General features: G+C 39.6%; 1 protein-coding gene across 2 annotated transcripts in view; it reads left to right on the plus strand.

The window, feature by feature from the left end:
* Nucleotides 1-15733, plus strand: part of LOC103040889 (intermembrane lipid transfer protein VPS13B) — a 315108-nt gene that overhangs the window by 37818 nt on the left and 261557 nt on the right. For both annotated transcript variants that reach the window (XM_049463977.1, XM_049463976.1), the window contains exons 5-14: nucleotides 4114-4281; nucleotides 5220-5401; nucleotides 5583-5754; nucleotides 8490-8758; nucleotides 10943-11038; nucleotides 11264-11386; nucleotides 11777-11914; nucleotides 13045-13132; nucleotides 15073-15264; nucleotides 15504-15673. In XM_049463977.1, the coding sequence (XP_049319934.1) occupies nucleotides 4114-4281; nucleotides 5220-5401; nucleotides 5583-5754; nucleotides 8490-8758; nucleotides 10943-11038; nucleotides 11264-11386; nucleotides 11777-11914; nucleotides 13045-13132; nucleotides 15073-15264; nucleotides 15504-15673 (1598 nt within the window). The remainder of the gene's footprint in view (nucleotides 1-4113; nucleotides 4282-5219; nucleotides 5402-5582; nucleotides 5755-8489; nucleotides 8759-10942; nucleotides 11039-11263; nucleotides 11387-11776; nucleotides 11915-13044; nucleotides 13133-15072; nucleotides 15265-15503; nucleotides 15674-15733) is intronic.

Consider the following 15733-nt stretch of genomic DNA (forward strand, 5'->3'; position numbering starts at 1 on the left):
CAGCTCACAGATGTCTTGTGCTGATCGAAATCACTCTTTGGAGTGATGTGGGGAGAGAGCGCCATTTACCCACCCAGAGAGAGCAAGGCCAATTGTGCTCTCTCAGGGCTCCGGCAGCTGATGGCAAGCTACATAAATAGGATTCGAACCAGTGCTCTCCTGATCATAGTGGCAGTGCCTTAGTCCACTGGCCTCTCTGAGCCAGTTTTGCTTTTAATGTAGTATTACTCAATGTAGCAAGTATACCGTAAACCAACGTCATAAAACCCCTACTAAAAGGGCTAATCAATAGATATAATATTATTAGAATTATTAGAAAAAGCCATCGTCATGAATATTTCCTGTAATAATCCAGGCGATTAGTCAAATTATACATGGAACCTCTGCAGCTTACAGTGGTAAAGGGTTCTAGCAGAATAGAGACACTAAATCTACTGCCATGTATCTGAGAGCATCTCCTTTTTCATAAGTAGATGTTCTGCACCTTTCACACCCGGCTCTGGCCGAGTCTGTTTGAAATCAAAATTTGATACACCACTTGTTTCCTCCTGGCACTAATAGTTGGCAGCACTAATTACTGCAAATACTTTCCCCGTCCAGAAAACCTCTTTTGGGTTTCTTTCCTGTTCTGCGGTGCTGTGGAAAGTTCTCGGCCCCGGCAACACATAAAGGCGTTGGTTTTTCCAGACGTTTTATGGTTGAGCAGCTTTGAGTAGCTCTTCCCTGTAGACCAGGCACAGGTGCTGCTGTGGTGCAGCTTCACATTAAAAAAGAGAGAAGAAAGGTGGGGGGAGAAGTGGTTGGAGGGAATGAGAGGGAAAATCAGATCCAGAGCAACACAAGTAGGGGGCAGAGCACGCTTTTTACGACTAGGAGTGCAGGTGTGGAGCACAGACCTGCTGACTGACCCCAGTGCCTGGCACTGACAAACCCACCAGTCGTAAATGCTCAGTCTCACATCAGAATGCACACACTCAAAGTATGGATACCAGCCATATGCATACATATACACACACACATATATTCTCTGAGCACTTGCATACTAGGGTTATAAAACATCTCTCGATTGTGCACTCTTAAAATAAAAGCGGCTTCAGATGGTTCTGAGATGGATCTGAGTGATGCCATAGAAGAACACTTTTTAAAGTACAGAGATGTGTGAGCCTTTAATGATGATTACGTTATTAAATTTATCGTACAACATATGGACATGAATTCAAACAAAATTCTTCTGACCTTGTTTCTGTCTATTATGTTTTTCTTAGCGGCTCATTTGTGTTTTATTAATATAAATATTTTGTTGCAATTCTAGTATCTGAATATATGTTAATATATTTCTTAATGGCTCATTTGTTTTCCGTTAATATTAATATTTTGTTCCAATAAAATATAGCATCTGGATATATATAAATATGTTTTGTTTGGATGATATATAGTCCCAAAGACAATTACAATTAATATATGATAATATGATGATATTATTGTCGTTTTAAGACCATGAGTTTGTCTGTCAGGATGCTGCAGGGAGACGTGGAGGCGAGTATTTTCTATTGAAAAAAAACAAAAACTAAGAAAACAAATAAACAAACAATAAACCAAAACTAAAACAACAAGGAAACATGGAATAACACGGACACAAAAGGGCTAGTTATACACACGATAGAGGACAGGAAACAGAAAACACCTGGGAACAGGTAACAAGGGGGCGGAGCTACAGAGTCACGAGGGGCTAGGGAGAAGACGAGGGGGAATGCACAGGGTCATGTGGAAGGGAATACGGAAGGGATGTCCCTGATATCATAAGGTAATAACATAATAATATTGCAATTACACTTGACCTGTCTCAATCAATACATTCAATTAATACATTTCCTGACCCAAGTTTTGCCTATTGTGAAGAAGAGCTTAATACCATGAATATAAAAGTTGATGTAATGGGAACACAGTAGCGTAATAATGCATTTAAAGCAACAGCATTTATCAAGCAATGATGTTTTAATTATGTAAGAACATTAAAAACTCTTCAGGAACTTTGGACCACAGTGCTAAGAGACAAACGTGCTAACCATTCAGCACAGTAATTAACATCCCACGTGTAGTGTAATTACAATATCATTGCACCAGTAACAAAATTGTCAAATTAAATAAAGTGAAATTGTGATAGGCCTAGCACCAAAAGTAAAGATTCTTTAGGGTGTGAAAAATGTTCTTCACACTCGCACATCTCTGTACGGATCCAATGAAGGGATGTTTCTGGTTCTGCATTGCTCCAAGAACCATATGAAGCATCCTTATTACCCTTTAGAGTGTACCTGCAGTTTACAGACACTGAAATGAACACCTGAGTGTGAGTGATTTACACCACCCTCAGCATTTAACAGCAGCCGGCTCCTCCAGGTCCAATAACAAGACAAGTCAGACTCAGAGTCAGTGGGAGTGCCTCGACTCCAGGGGGCTTCTCCTACTGAACTGGTCATGCCTCCCACAACCACACGCCCAGACCCAGCCGCACAGGAGGAAGGAGCTACGGGAGAGCCCGTCTCATCTGCCCTGCCAGAGCCCTGCTTAATTACGCCTGGGTCACACACACGCAAGGGCTCGCACACTTACAGGAAGACAAACATTTTTGTTGGACAACAAGAAAAAAGCATTAAAGTTTTATTTGGTAGAGTGGGAGGGAGCGAGTTAAAGTGTGCACGAGAGAGCTGAATAATGCCATTGGTCCTGTGGTCAGGACAATTTATTGCTGTATATTTTCATATTTTACTGCTGAAAGTCCCCGGACTGTAATATTTGGAGTACTGTGGTGCTTTGGTTAGTAATGACCTTACCATGCATGTTTCCTCTGGAGCTTCTGTTCCTGAACACTGACAGAAGACAGCCGTTAGTGTTGCGTGGTAACGCTGCAGGACAATGCACACACTGCTCTGTTATTATTACCAGATTGTACAGAGCAATCTAATTGATTGCGTTTTAAAAATTTCAGACTTAAGTCCACCTTAGAAAGTTTTATGGTATTAAAAAGTGTCTAATTTAAGCAATGTTTATCAAAAAAAACTTCACTTGGGCAGTATTGTGGGGAAAAAAAATCTGAATATTTTTCAAATACACTGCCTGGCCAAAAAAAAAAAAAAAGATTCAGCAACAGTATGTGCTGAAAGAATGAGGTCAGCTGACTACCTGAATATACTGAATATAGACCAGGTTATTCCATCAATGGATTTTTTCTTTCCTGATGACACAGACATATTCCAAGATGATAATGTCAGGATTGATGGTGCTGGAATTGTGAGAGTGATTCAGGGAGCCTGAGATCATCATTTTCACACATGGAGTCCAGATCTTAACCTCATTGAGAATCTTTGGGATGTGCTGGATGGAGGAGGCTTTGTGCAGCGGTTGGTCAGACTCTACCATCATCAATGCTGCAAGATCTTGGTGAAAAATTAATGCAACACTGGATTGAAATAAATCTTGTGACACTGCAGACGCTTATTGAAACAATGCCACCACCAATGAGTCTTGTTTAGGCAAATTTCATCAGTTTTTTTATTTGTTAACAATTCTTTTTAATTGCAAATGTGCTAAAATAAGCTAAAAGACAAAAGTTTAGCATTTTTCTAAGAATGCTAAGCAGCTTCAGCTTTGTGGACTCTGTGTTTGAATGGTGTGAAAAAACAACATATCAAAGATCTGTGATATTATATTTTGCAATACTGTATACACAGTATCTTGATTGATGATTCTCAATCCAATACTTCTAAGGTAAATTGTGGAGTTAGGGATGAGGTGGTGATCATTTAACAGGATACACTCCTCCCCAGATATTATTGGAAGAAATCTTTGTAGACATGCGAAATCTGGCCAGTCTAAGTAAGGAATGAAGGTAGGTCTGCTAAGAAGTAAATTAAGTAGTAAGCTGAGGCAGGAGTAGGTTTAAGTCAAAGATTGTCTGTGGTTTAAGTAGCCTCTTCTAGACTTTGTGGAACATCTCCTCTCTGAGTCAAAAGAAACCCTGGAGCTGCTCTAGTGAAATTCTAAAGTCCATTTCCAGACCATCATGAAGCACTAGTTATAGTCCATGTCTCTGTCTCTCTTTCTTATTCTCTACAGGCTACGTTCAGAGTCTGATCCGTCGTGTGGTCAACAACGTGAACATTGTGGTGAATAACCTGATCCTGAAGTACGTTGAAGACGACATCGTCCTCTCAGTCAACATCACGTCAGCAGAGTGCTACACAGTAGATGAGCTCTGGGACAGAGCCTTCATGGACATAATCTGTAAGTTGCCAAATGCAATCCTAAGCACTGGAAATGGAGAACCAATGCTTTAGGATTTTTTAGGGGGGTTAATGCCTGAGTATTCAGGTTTTATAAGTTATATTAATCAGATTTAATACATTCTTATTAACCATAATATTCAGGATTAATACATTGTATTAATTAATTAGTCTTATTTTCTAAAGTGTTCAAATTTAACAAATATTATTACCAAAATGCTTAAGGAATTGTATTATCAAGACTATTCCTAGAAAATCAGAAAAGCATGTAAAATTTATTTTTAAAAAAATCCTGAAATGTAGTTGTAAGGGGCAGAAACTTGAAAAACACTTAAAATTTGGAAAACAATAATGAAAATCCCCATTTATTTTTTTCTATGCCAAATAGACACAATTACATAATTAAATGTTCCACCATTTTTTTCTCATATTTAGCCTCAAATGGCCAGAATCTAAACTGCTAAAAATTACACAGAGCGTTTAGATTTAATCAGCGTTATTGTCCTGAGTGTTCAGGTGTAGTATATCTGGGAAGTTGGTTAAGAGGTTATCAGTACTGTGGATTTACCTTTCTCCTTCTGAAGTGGAGCTACTCTTCCATATCCAGTGCTGCAGTGTGCCTGTCTCACTCCTCTCCTGCTTCTTTTCTAATGATGGATATGCCCTGTCACAATTTTAGTTATTTAAAATCTTAACAAGTGCTTCCCTCTCTCTGCTTCACACAAACACACAGTCTGACATAATGCATCCTTTACTAACGGTAATGCTTAAGTGTTTCAGGGCTTCTGGTGCCCATGCAGCCAAAGTGGAATGTGATTTACTGCAGTTATCCTCCTTAATCACCCCCATACCCCCACCCCCATTGCTATTCTCTATCCCCCTCCTGTGTTTCTTTCTCTCCCTTCTACCCACTTCACTCCCTCTTTCTTCTTTCTGCAGCTCCTGAGCTGGTCCTGAGGAAGGTGATAAATTTTGCGGACTGCACCGTGTGTTTGGACAAGCGGAACGCTAGTGGGAAGATTGAGTTTTATCAGGACCCCCTGCTCTACAAGTGCTCTTTCAAAACCCGCCTCCACTTCACCTACAATAACATCAATTCTAAAATCCCAGCGGTCATCAAAGTGAGATTCCTCTGTCTTTTACTTTGTTCTGTTTGACTATTTATTTATTTATTTTTTTTGCAAAAAAGCACTGTTGTGTTCCACTCACTGAACAACTAGGTGTTCATTGTTTTAATTGAGGAATGTTGTTTTTTTAACACCACTAATATTTATCTATGATTTTTTTCGTGTTATGTTTCAGATACAGACAATGGTTGAGAGTCTGAAGTTGTCTCTGACAGATCAGCAGTTGCCCATGTTCGTGCGAGTGCTGGATCTGGCTATAGCTTTATATTACGGGGATATTGGAACTCATAAAGATGGTGAGAAGGAAGAGAGCGCCTCCGGCACTGAAGCAGTGGTCAACATCCCCAGTGAGTGGACACTACACGCCATAAACCACTACACCTTTTTAACGGCTCTTAATTCGCAACTCAGACCCTTCCTGGAAATTAAGATATTTGGTGTTTTCCAGACCATTTCATACCTGAAAAGGTAGCCAGGAATCTCAGAATTGAGGCTTTGAACTGGTTTCAGATTTCAGACAAACATGCGAAAACCCAGGAAAGTGTTTTAACATAGTAACATAGTTATAAATATTCTACTTTTTAGGTCTTAATTGACTGTTGTCTAATTAATTATTTAAAATGTATTCTTTGTGATTTGAGTCAATGATCTGACTCTTTAAATTTGCCATATACTTCTCTAATCAGCTGGCTGAGTACCTAAACAAGGTACGAATTGTGTAATTAGAACAAATGTCAGGGTTCCCGTGGGCCTTTAAAAAGTCTTCAAATTTAAATTAAGTCTTAAGTTTAAATCTGGATAATTAAGGTCTTAAATTGTCTTATATTTGCTGTAGGTATTAAATTTTTAGATTGTGCGTTAATGTCTGTGGGAAAGCACATACCAACATTAGCGGTGAGGTACCAGGAAGAGAACTAAGGTTAGCGGAGAGCTAGCCAACATTAGCCGCAACTAGCTAACGTTACCAGGGAGATAACTAATGTTAGCGTACAGCTAACTAACATTAGCGTCGAGCTAGCTGATATTCCCGGGGAGAGAACTAAGGTTAGCGTAGAGCTAGCTAACGTTACCAAGGAAGAGAACCAAGATTATCGTATTTTACATTAGATAACGAGATAACTAAAATACTAACATTAGCAGCGAGTTACCTGGGTTACAGGGAGAGAACTTGGGTTAGCGGAGAGCTAGCTAACATTAGTGGCGTGCTAGCTAACATGTTCTGCATCACAATGGAAAAAAATAGAAAAAGTGAAATTGATAAATGAGAAGCGTTAAGTTTTAATTTTCAATACAATTAATTAGTTTCTACTAAAGAAATCTTGACTACATTGTTGGGTCTTAAATTATATTGATTGAGGTTTTAAAAAGGTTTTAAAAAACTTTAAACTTGACTTTTAAAATGGAGCAAGAACCCTGAATGTAATAAAGAAGCGACACTTCTGTGACTGGCTCTTAGATAAAACTGATTTTGTTCTGGCAAGATTATAATTAGCCTGCAAATGAACACACACTGATAGACACACACACAAGAGTGACTGTATACATACACGTATTACACCTGAAGACTACACCTGCTCACATAAAGCATGTTATTTACAGAAACATACACTTCACACTCTCTGAACTCCTTATGAGTGCAGGCTTCTGCTCCCTCCACATTCATGTTTCTGGAGAAAAGCTCTTGGGTTGGGTTGGGTTGGGTAGTCGAGTTTAACGCCACATCAGCTCGTCGGCTATTTCGCGGCAGGAAAGGTACTGTCTAATCACAAGGTTCTACGATCTAAGCCATCGCAAGGCAGACAGACACAGACAGACACACAGACACATTCACTCACACACTCACACCTAAGGGGCAATTTCAATCAAGTTCCAATTAGCCTGAACGTGCCGTCTTTGGACTGTGGGAGGAAACCGGAGAACCCGGAGGAAACCCACGCAGACACGGGGAGAACGTGCAAACTCCACACAGAAAGACCCGGGACGCCCCAGCCGGGAATCGAACCCAGGCCGTCTTGCTGTGAGGCTTGCTGTGCTACCCACCGCGCCACCGTGCCGCCCCCAGAGAAAAGCTCTTGGAACAGAGCTGAGGCTTTAGTTCTGATTTCACACTTGGGCAGTCAAAGCAGCTTAGGCCACAACACTCCTGTGTTTAGTTCAGTTTCTTAGAAATTTTGTCCCCTTGTCACTACAGGATTTACACTTCAAAGCAAACTGTGCCGGTTTGAGCACTCAGTTACTCAAAATTATGATTTATTTGTGTTATTTTGCAAATCAAAGCATAAGGACAGGCCAGGGTGAGCCAAGCTTTACTGTGCTAAACTGACACCTCAAAGCCTGCGAAGGAGAGAAGAAAGTGAGCCTCTTTCCAGCTGTCCAAGAACTGGAGCTTTTAATTAAAATGTTAATTTTTATTGGCTTAGCTTCTGGGAATCGTCAGCACTGGCCTCACTAAGTGCTGATTTTCTACTGGGTCGTCTGCAGCTGGATCCCACGTTCCGTTTATTTCTCTCTTCTCTCTTTCCTGCTCTTGTTCCTTTATTCTCATCTTGTCGTTCTCTTAAAGGAACATTATAGTTCTACCGGTAAGATTACAGAGGCAAGCTTTCAATAATAACAGCTTTAATTTGAATAGTATTAACAATGTATTAGATAACAATTTATGTAAAGTTAGTCTTTTAGTCAGCTCAGGTAAACAGCATCTGGACCTTTTAAGATCCTGCTGTATGTAGAAGGCAGGGGCGGAGCCAATCCCCAGGGAACCTGACAGGACCAAACTGGAGGTGCAAGCAGAGAAGGGCGTGTAAAAGTGAAGTCTTATAAAGACAGGTGAAAGCTGGTGATTGGTTGAGATACGAGTGATGAGCACAGGAGTTTCCTGCTACAACTAGCACAGAAGCTTATAGCTACATTCACATTACAAGCCTCTTAATTTACAATCTGTGTCAACGTTTCAGGACACATTTTAAACATGCTTTTCTGGGCAAGCTGAAAGATAAGGAACACCTGTTATTTTAAAGGGAAACACTACAAAATATTTCTTTGAACTGGTTTTAATTGTTGTGCTGTGTTTTCCTATGTGCAGGTACAATGGGTGAGGGAGTAGACCCAGCAGTATCTGGTCAGTATTCCAGCCCGGATCAGTATTTGCCGACTGAGGATGAGGATCAGGGCTGGGTGTCCTGGGCCTGGTCGTTTGTCCCAGCTATTGTTAGCTCAGGAGAAGAGGAGGGGGAGGCAGGTTTCTACACAGATACAGAGGACGGCAGAGCCCCCAGTCCCATGCAGTCCCCTTTTAGAGAACCCATAGTGTCCGTTGGGTTCTACTGCACCAAGGCCTCTGTCACATTCAAGGTGAGAGAGTACATTTAATGTAGCTGTTCTGGGTATTAAAATGTGTCCATAACTACCCTTTCCTTATGAAGGTTATGTAATTTGTCAATTTTGTTAATTAGGTTTGGAGCTAAATTGAGGTCGTTTGGACCTTTTAGAGAATAGCAATATAGTGATTAGAGGTAGATCAATAATATTTTAATTGCATGTAAACAACTTGCATCTTTGTGAGCAGAATATACAGCTCTGATTTAGCTGTTTATAGGTATATGTTTGAGTACAATGAACATTGTTGTTTTATTCTATAAACTACAAACAATGTTTCTCCCAAATTCCAAGTAGAAATAATGTCATTTAGAGCATTTATTTGCAGAAAATGAGAAATGTCTGAAATAACAAAAAAGATGCAGAGCTTTCAGACCTCAAATAATGCAAATAAAACAAGTTCATATTCATAAATTTTTAAGAATTTAGAAATCAATATTTGGTGGAGTAATCCTGTTTTTTTAAATAATAGTTTTCATGCATCTTGGCATGTTCTCCTCCACCAGTCTTACACACTGCTTTTGCAAAAAATCTAGCAGTTCAGCTTGGTTTTGATGACTTATCATCATTCATCTTCCTTTTGATTATATTCCAGAGGTTTTTAATTTGATAAAGCCAAAGAAACTCATAATTTTTAAGTGGTCTCTTATTTTTTTCCAGAGCTGTAATTAGTTACACCATATACTATGGAGAATTGTGTTAAGAGAATAGGCAATAACAAACTGTTATTGTGGTTGCACTTTAGGGGATCTTAAAAAGTGTTTTTTTTTTTTTAATGTGATCCATTAATCACCACTGGGCAGTGTGCTTTGAGGAACCCTAAGATTAAATAGTGAGGTATAGCATTTTTGGCCACAACCACTGTAAAAAGGGGTTAATATAGTAGTAGTAGTTTCTAATTTCCACTTAACCTCAAAAATTATTTTATTGTTTTTTTTTTTTTCATTTGAAAAATAAGTGTATCTTGCAAAACATGATTACGTCAGACATTCTTTATCTACCTCATACTAGCCTACACCCACACACTCATTTAGCTATGCACATGACTGATCATAAACCAAAAACATTACCTAAACTGACCAAAACATTTGTTCTCACAAGTGAGTGTTGAAAGTGAAATAATAATGAAAAAAAAAATCTTTAGGTACTCAAACCTGCTGGTCCAGGGGATTGAAACATCAATGTAGCCCAATTCTATTGCATTAGGTCTTGAATGCCTCTATAATTACAAATATGATCACAAAATATTACTGAATATTACATGGTCTTTCTTTGAATGTCCTAAAGTAATATCAGTGTCCAAATTAGGTCTTAAATTCCTTTAAAAGTAGCTTAAAAACATAATGATTCCTGCTTACATTCTGTTTTTCAGTTAAATGAATATTTTGCCAACATTCTGTAAAGCTTGTCCACAGCTTGCATGTGTCTAATATTTAAAACCCAAGACACAATAATTCATCTGTTTTTAGTCAGACTAGTAGTCTGGTGTTTTGGGTTTGCTTCTATTCCAGCTGTAAAATAGAATTAATTGGCAAATCATCTCTTCCAGTGCTTTTCCTGTGCTGTTCTGTTCTGTTTGGTTTATTTTAATCAGTGAATTGCCTCTCCTCAACATTGTTGAGGTACTTACTCATTATTTCACTTAGTGTTACTCATACAGATCTCATGCATGCAAAGCTTTACCAGTTGTAAATACAATAACAAGGGAAACTTTATTTCAGTGTTTTGTATTGGATATAAATATTAGTGGGACGAGTGTAAGTGTGTGTTGGACTGTTGGCAGATTACTTGAAAACCTGCTATAAATAAATAAATGAAACCAATCTTTATGATTAAAGCTTAAAGAACAGTTTGAGTGAAGCCTGTTGTTTAGCCTGAGGTGGATGCATCATTATCTTGAGAGCAGATCTCTATCCTTATTTTTTTTTTTCCTTATTAACATGATTACATGGTTCGACAAATGCTTGTTGACTTTATGGCAGTGTAAATGTTTTTCTCTGTACTAGTCATATTCTTCACAAATTACATCTCCAAGGTCTAAACAATGCAGAACATTTGGATTTATAGTTAAAGTGATGTCCTGCTGTGTTTTCACCAGTCTGTTCATTTAAAGTGATATTTTTGTCCTCTCTTTATCATCTTCTCTGTTCCTCTCTCTAGCTGACTGAAGGTAGTTCTGACAGTAATTACTACAGTCCTCAGAAAGTAAAATCACAGGAGGTGCTGTGTGTGGAACAAGAGGGCATCACTGTGGAGGTAGATGATACTCATTTTCCTTTATGTTGGTCTCATTCTTTAAATGTAAATACATCTTCAACTGTTTGGGATAATTCGTTAATATTTAGACAAAAACTGATAGCAAATATTAAATTAATTTACAATATCAGCAACAAACCTGCAGTTAGTTAATCAGCAATTAATGACAAGCGTGTGTCTCTCTCCTCCTCTTACCCTCATGTTCTTTTTCTTTCTTTTTTACAGGCTCTGATGATGGGAGAGGTGTTTTTTGACTGTCAGATTGGCGTGGTAGGCTGCAAGGCTCTGAGTCTCAAAGGCATTATGGGAGTACGGGACTTAGAGGAGAATTTGGGCCGGCAGGAGGAGGTACAAAGACGCTACCAACTTTTCATTCACCTTTGAATTAAGTGCACAAATTATATCATTTGAAATATATATATACAATTTTGTGGGTTTTTTTGTATACAATACACTGTTTGAATACTGCAACATTTTTATTATTACTTAATAAGTTAAATATTATATGGAATTATTTAAACAAATATCTATAGAAAAAAATGCCAATATCTATCTTTATGCAATATGCCATTATTCACTATCATATATTTATAAGTGGCAAAAGTATGTGAAGCTTTGTGATTAGCAGTAAGGTGTGAGTGTTCTGAGCTAGTTTTGCTGAATCGGGGACAGTACAGCTTGCCAAAACTTTTCTTTCTATTATATACTTTAATCCTTCACTTTTTACCTCTGTTGCAGGATACAGTCTTTTTTAACTGTGGAGAAAATCTGAGCTCAAAAGGAATGACCTACCTGACAAACTCACTCTTTGACTACCGCAGTCCAGAAAACAATGGAGTCCGTGCTGAATTCATTCTTGATGGCAACCTTCACAAGGTATCACGGTCTTCATCAATATCATCATTGTCTCATCAGTCATTCCTGAAACTAGAGAGCTCCACGTGGATGAAATTCAGACCCAAAACCTTACTATACATTACACCCCTACCTTTTTCAGCATTACCCAACATTGTTCTCAATTCATATTCGCATTAAACAACACCATCCGCACCCTGTAGCTTCATTTCCTCACAACCTCAATACCCAACACCTTGCATACCCGCATTATCCAGCACTGTCCACACCCCAAAATCTGCTGTACCCAGCATTGTCTCCATCCCATTACCCCTTTACCCAACGTACCCAGATCAACACTGTCCCAACTCCATAATTTCAGTACCCAACACTTCGCCACCTTATAACTTTACTACTTAGCACTGTTAGTCTCATTTCACTGCTTATTCTCATATTAATCTTGTTTTAATTAGTTTATCTTTTAGCATAGTTAGCTGTTGAGTGTTACTGTCTGTAACTAAGATGTTTCTAACATTGTTTTAAATGTTACAAATGGGAAATTTGTTAAACATTTTGAATGCTTCATTCCTTTGCTGTGGTAGTCACTTCAGTATTGTTTGCACAGGGATACTGTGAGGTTTATCCCGATTCCTGTTGTTACTACAGGAAAAACATATTTTTACGTATGAATTACCCTTTAAATCCACAGTTTTACTGCTTTCCCTTTTTTAAATGCAGCTCTCTAGCAGAAATGCATTGTCAGTTGTAGATTTTGTTCATGTAAAGAGTGCCTGAAGCAGCTGTAGAATGTGAACCAGTTAGGCTAAGAGTTTAAGATTAAACAACTGCAAGAACTGTGGTGTTCTAGAACTACAGGAGCTTTAAGGTTTACAGTATGGAACTATGGAATGTTGCTGCTGAGCATGTTGGTTCAATAGCTGAATAGCTAGTCAGCTGATTGGTTGGGTTGGAGAAGATTTGAGATGGTCTGTCACCTTATTTACCTTAGTGCACTTTTATTTAGTTCCTTGACAATGAATTTCACCCCTGAGCCCACACCACTCAGCTCACAGCTGCTCTCTCTACCTTTACTGTAACATTTTGCTATCTTTGACCTATACCACCTTCTTCGGTCCAACGTCCTCACGCTGTTTGCTCTGAATATGTTCTAGGAGACCTACACTGAAGCTGCAGGGCTGCATCGTTTCGGTGCCTTTTACATGGATTATCTCTACATGATGGAAAACACGAGCAGAAAAGGTACTACCTCTGCTCCATATACTGTATGATTTTTACTCATCTCTTCCTACATCTCCTGTCTGCCCTGTTCTGTTTCTTGTCCGAGCGCTTTTGTGTGTCTGACAGTGAGTAACATACCTGAACTTCTGGCCCGAGTTTCACCCTGTCTACTTACTAGACATGACACCTCATTGACACTCACAAGAGCTGGCCTGAGCTTGCTCATCTCCCTTTCACTCAGGGGAAGCTTCTTGTCTTGTGAAATCATCAGATCATGCTGTCAAATGTAATAGGAAGTAATAACCTTAAACCAACATTGTGTGAATTGGAATTTCTTGCTCCTGGGCTCCCCCTACAGTGGGAAAGTATAATTTGTGGTTTGACGTGCCACTAATGTACGCATTTCTAGACAATCTGAGGGAGAGAGAACTGTCACCGGAAGTGAAAAATGCATGTGGAGTGAGACGGTTGAGTTATATTGAAGGACTTTGTGCATAAATTACTTCTTTTGGGTGTTTTTCATGTCTGATTTACCAGAGATATATAGTGCAGTTTCTGGCATACTATACCTGGAGTATCAATGAATGGCAATTGTGCTGCTCTCCATTTTATATGTTAGTTGCGCAGAAAATTAAAAATAAATTGTTGAAAATAAAGATGCTACAAAGTTTTGCTTTAAACATCTTGAAGTGTACATTCGCTGACACCTTCTGATTTTACAAGAGAAGGAAAAATCTTCTTCAGTTTAGGTAAAAGTACATATAGTAATTTGAAGCTTTTCTATTGTCCCATTTATCATACAGTTTAAAAATAGTGTAAAGAACAAATGCAAGAATATGTATTATATTATATGGAGTTTTAAGTATTTAACAGCTTAACAAGTGACAATAGCTTTGTTCATATCAAGGTTTTACACGAAACATATGTGAGAAAATTATAATTTCCAAACAGTTAGAGATTAATACTGCAGTATAAATGCTGTATCTTTTACGGTTTACCTTCCTGAACCTCCTCTCTCCATGTTCTCAGTAGGCAACCTCCAACCTCAGATAATTCTCTTAATTGAAAGCAAATACAGATAGTGTCAGTCTCAGCTGTCAAGCTAATTTGCGAGATGCAGATAAGTGTCACTCTCTTCCTCTTCCAGTCCAGCTGAAATGACATGTTCCAGTAGGAATGTGGTGTGAGGCAGCACTGGGCCTGACCCGCTCTGCGCTCCTCTCTTCTCTGTGACCAGCGTCAGCTCTGCGCAAACGAAACCCAAACCGGGGTCGTGCTCCGTGCTGACTTCACCTCTCAATAATGCCAGCGGCGAGAGGCGAGAAGCGAACGAAGAGGCCTCTAATTCTCTAAATCCCAGCTAATTTCCCTCTGCCTACTCCTCTGAGGCTGGACGAGCAGCCAGATGTTTGATATTAGCTCTAATCTGGCCCGGCGGAATGGGAAGAGGAAGTCCCGCTGCCCACTGCGCGTTTAATCTTGAGAAATCAAGTGGAAATTCTATCCCTCCAACTGCAAATTCTGAAAAACTCAACTCCCATCCTGCTCTGATCTACCTTACCTTTTGCTTTCTCCTTTTCTCCAGACTTTCTCTCTCTCTCTTGGCTCCCCTTTTACCTTCGGTTTACCTTCAGCTTTCATTATAGAGCCCTGCAGGTGGACGGCGGACTGCTACAACAGCATGGAATAATGCATGAACAGCTGTGAAAGTGAGAGAGAACGTTCAGAATTAGGAACATTTGGAATCCTCATCACTAGTGTGTGCAGTTCATTTATGCTCCTACAGGTGTCTCTGCAGGCGACAGCGTCAGTCAGCCATAAATCTCTGCACCAGAAGTGCTGGTCCAGGAGACCCTTTCTCGCTCTGCATGTGTGTGAATGCTGGAGTGTTTGAATGTTGGCCTTGTCATCTCTATACTTGCATTTAACACAAATTTATCATTATCTGTCTGTATGTGAAGATATAGGACTGCAGGATTTCTCAGCAGTGGGTAAAGTGGAACCAGCTCCCCTGGTTCAGGAGACATCAGTGAAACGGTTGGTGATTGGCCCACTGGACATCCAGCTTTGCAGCAGTGCAATCCATCGCATCCTCAAGATGATTGCCTGTGCCATGGACCATGAGTATGAACCCTACTGCAAAACTAAGCCAGGTGAGCTTCACACTGCAAACACAGGCCATTATGAGCATTACACTGCAAACACAGGCCATATGAGCTTTACACTGCAAACCCTGAACAGGTGAGCTTTACACTGCAAACCCAGAACAGGTGAGCTTTACACTGCAAACCCAGAACAGGTGAGCTTTACACTGCAAATTCCGTCCAGGGGTTTTACAGAAAAATCCCATTTCCCCCCCCCCCCCCCCTCTCTCTCTCTCTCTCTCTCTCAGACGTGGTGGAGGAGTGCCGGGTGGTTCCTAGTGAAGAGGAGGTGGCGTTGCTGGAAGAGTTCATTCCGACGCGGCTGACGTGTGTAACACTGATGAAGGCTTCAGTCACTGTCACCATGGCAGAGTTTAACACACTGCACATACTGCTCCCAACCATACTGGGTCAAAAGGTAACACACGCACGGGCACACACACACATATTGCCTGCCATATGAGTAGTTAATATATTT

The sequence above is a fragment of the Astyanax mexicanus genome, chromosome 1, assembly GCF_023375975.1.
Source record: "Astyanax mexicanus isolate ESR-SI-001 chromosome 1, AstMex3_surface, whole genome shotgun sequence".
Lineage (NCBI taxonomy): Eukaryota > Metazoa > Chordata > Actinopteri > Characiformes > Acestrorhamphidae > Astyanax > Astyanax mexicanus.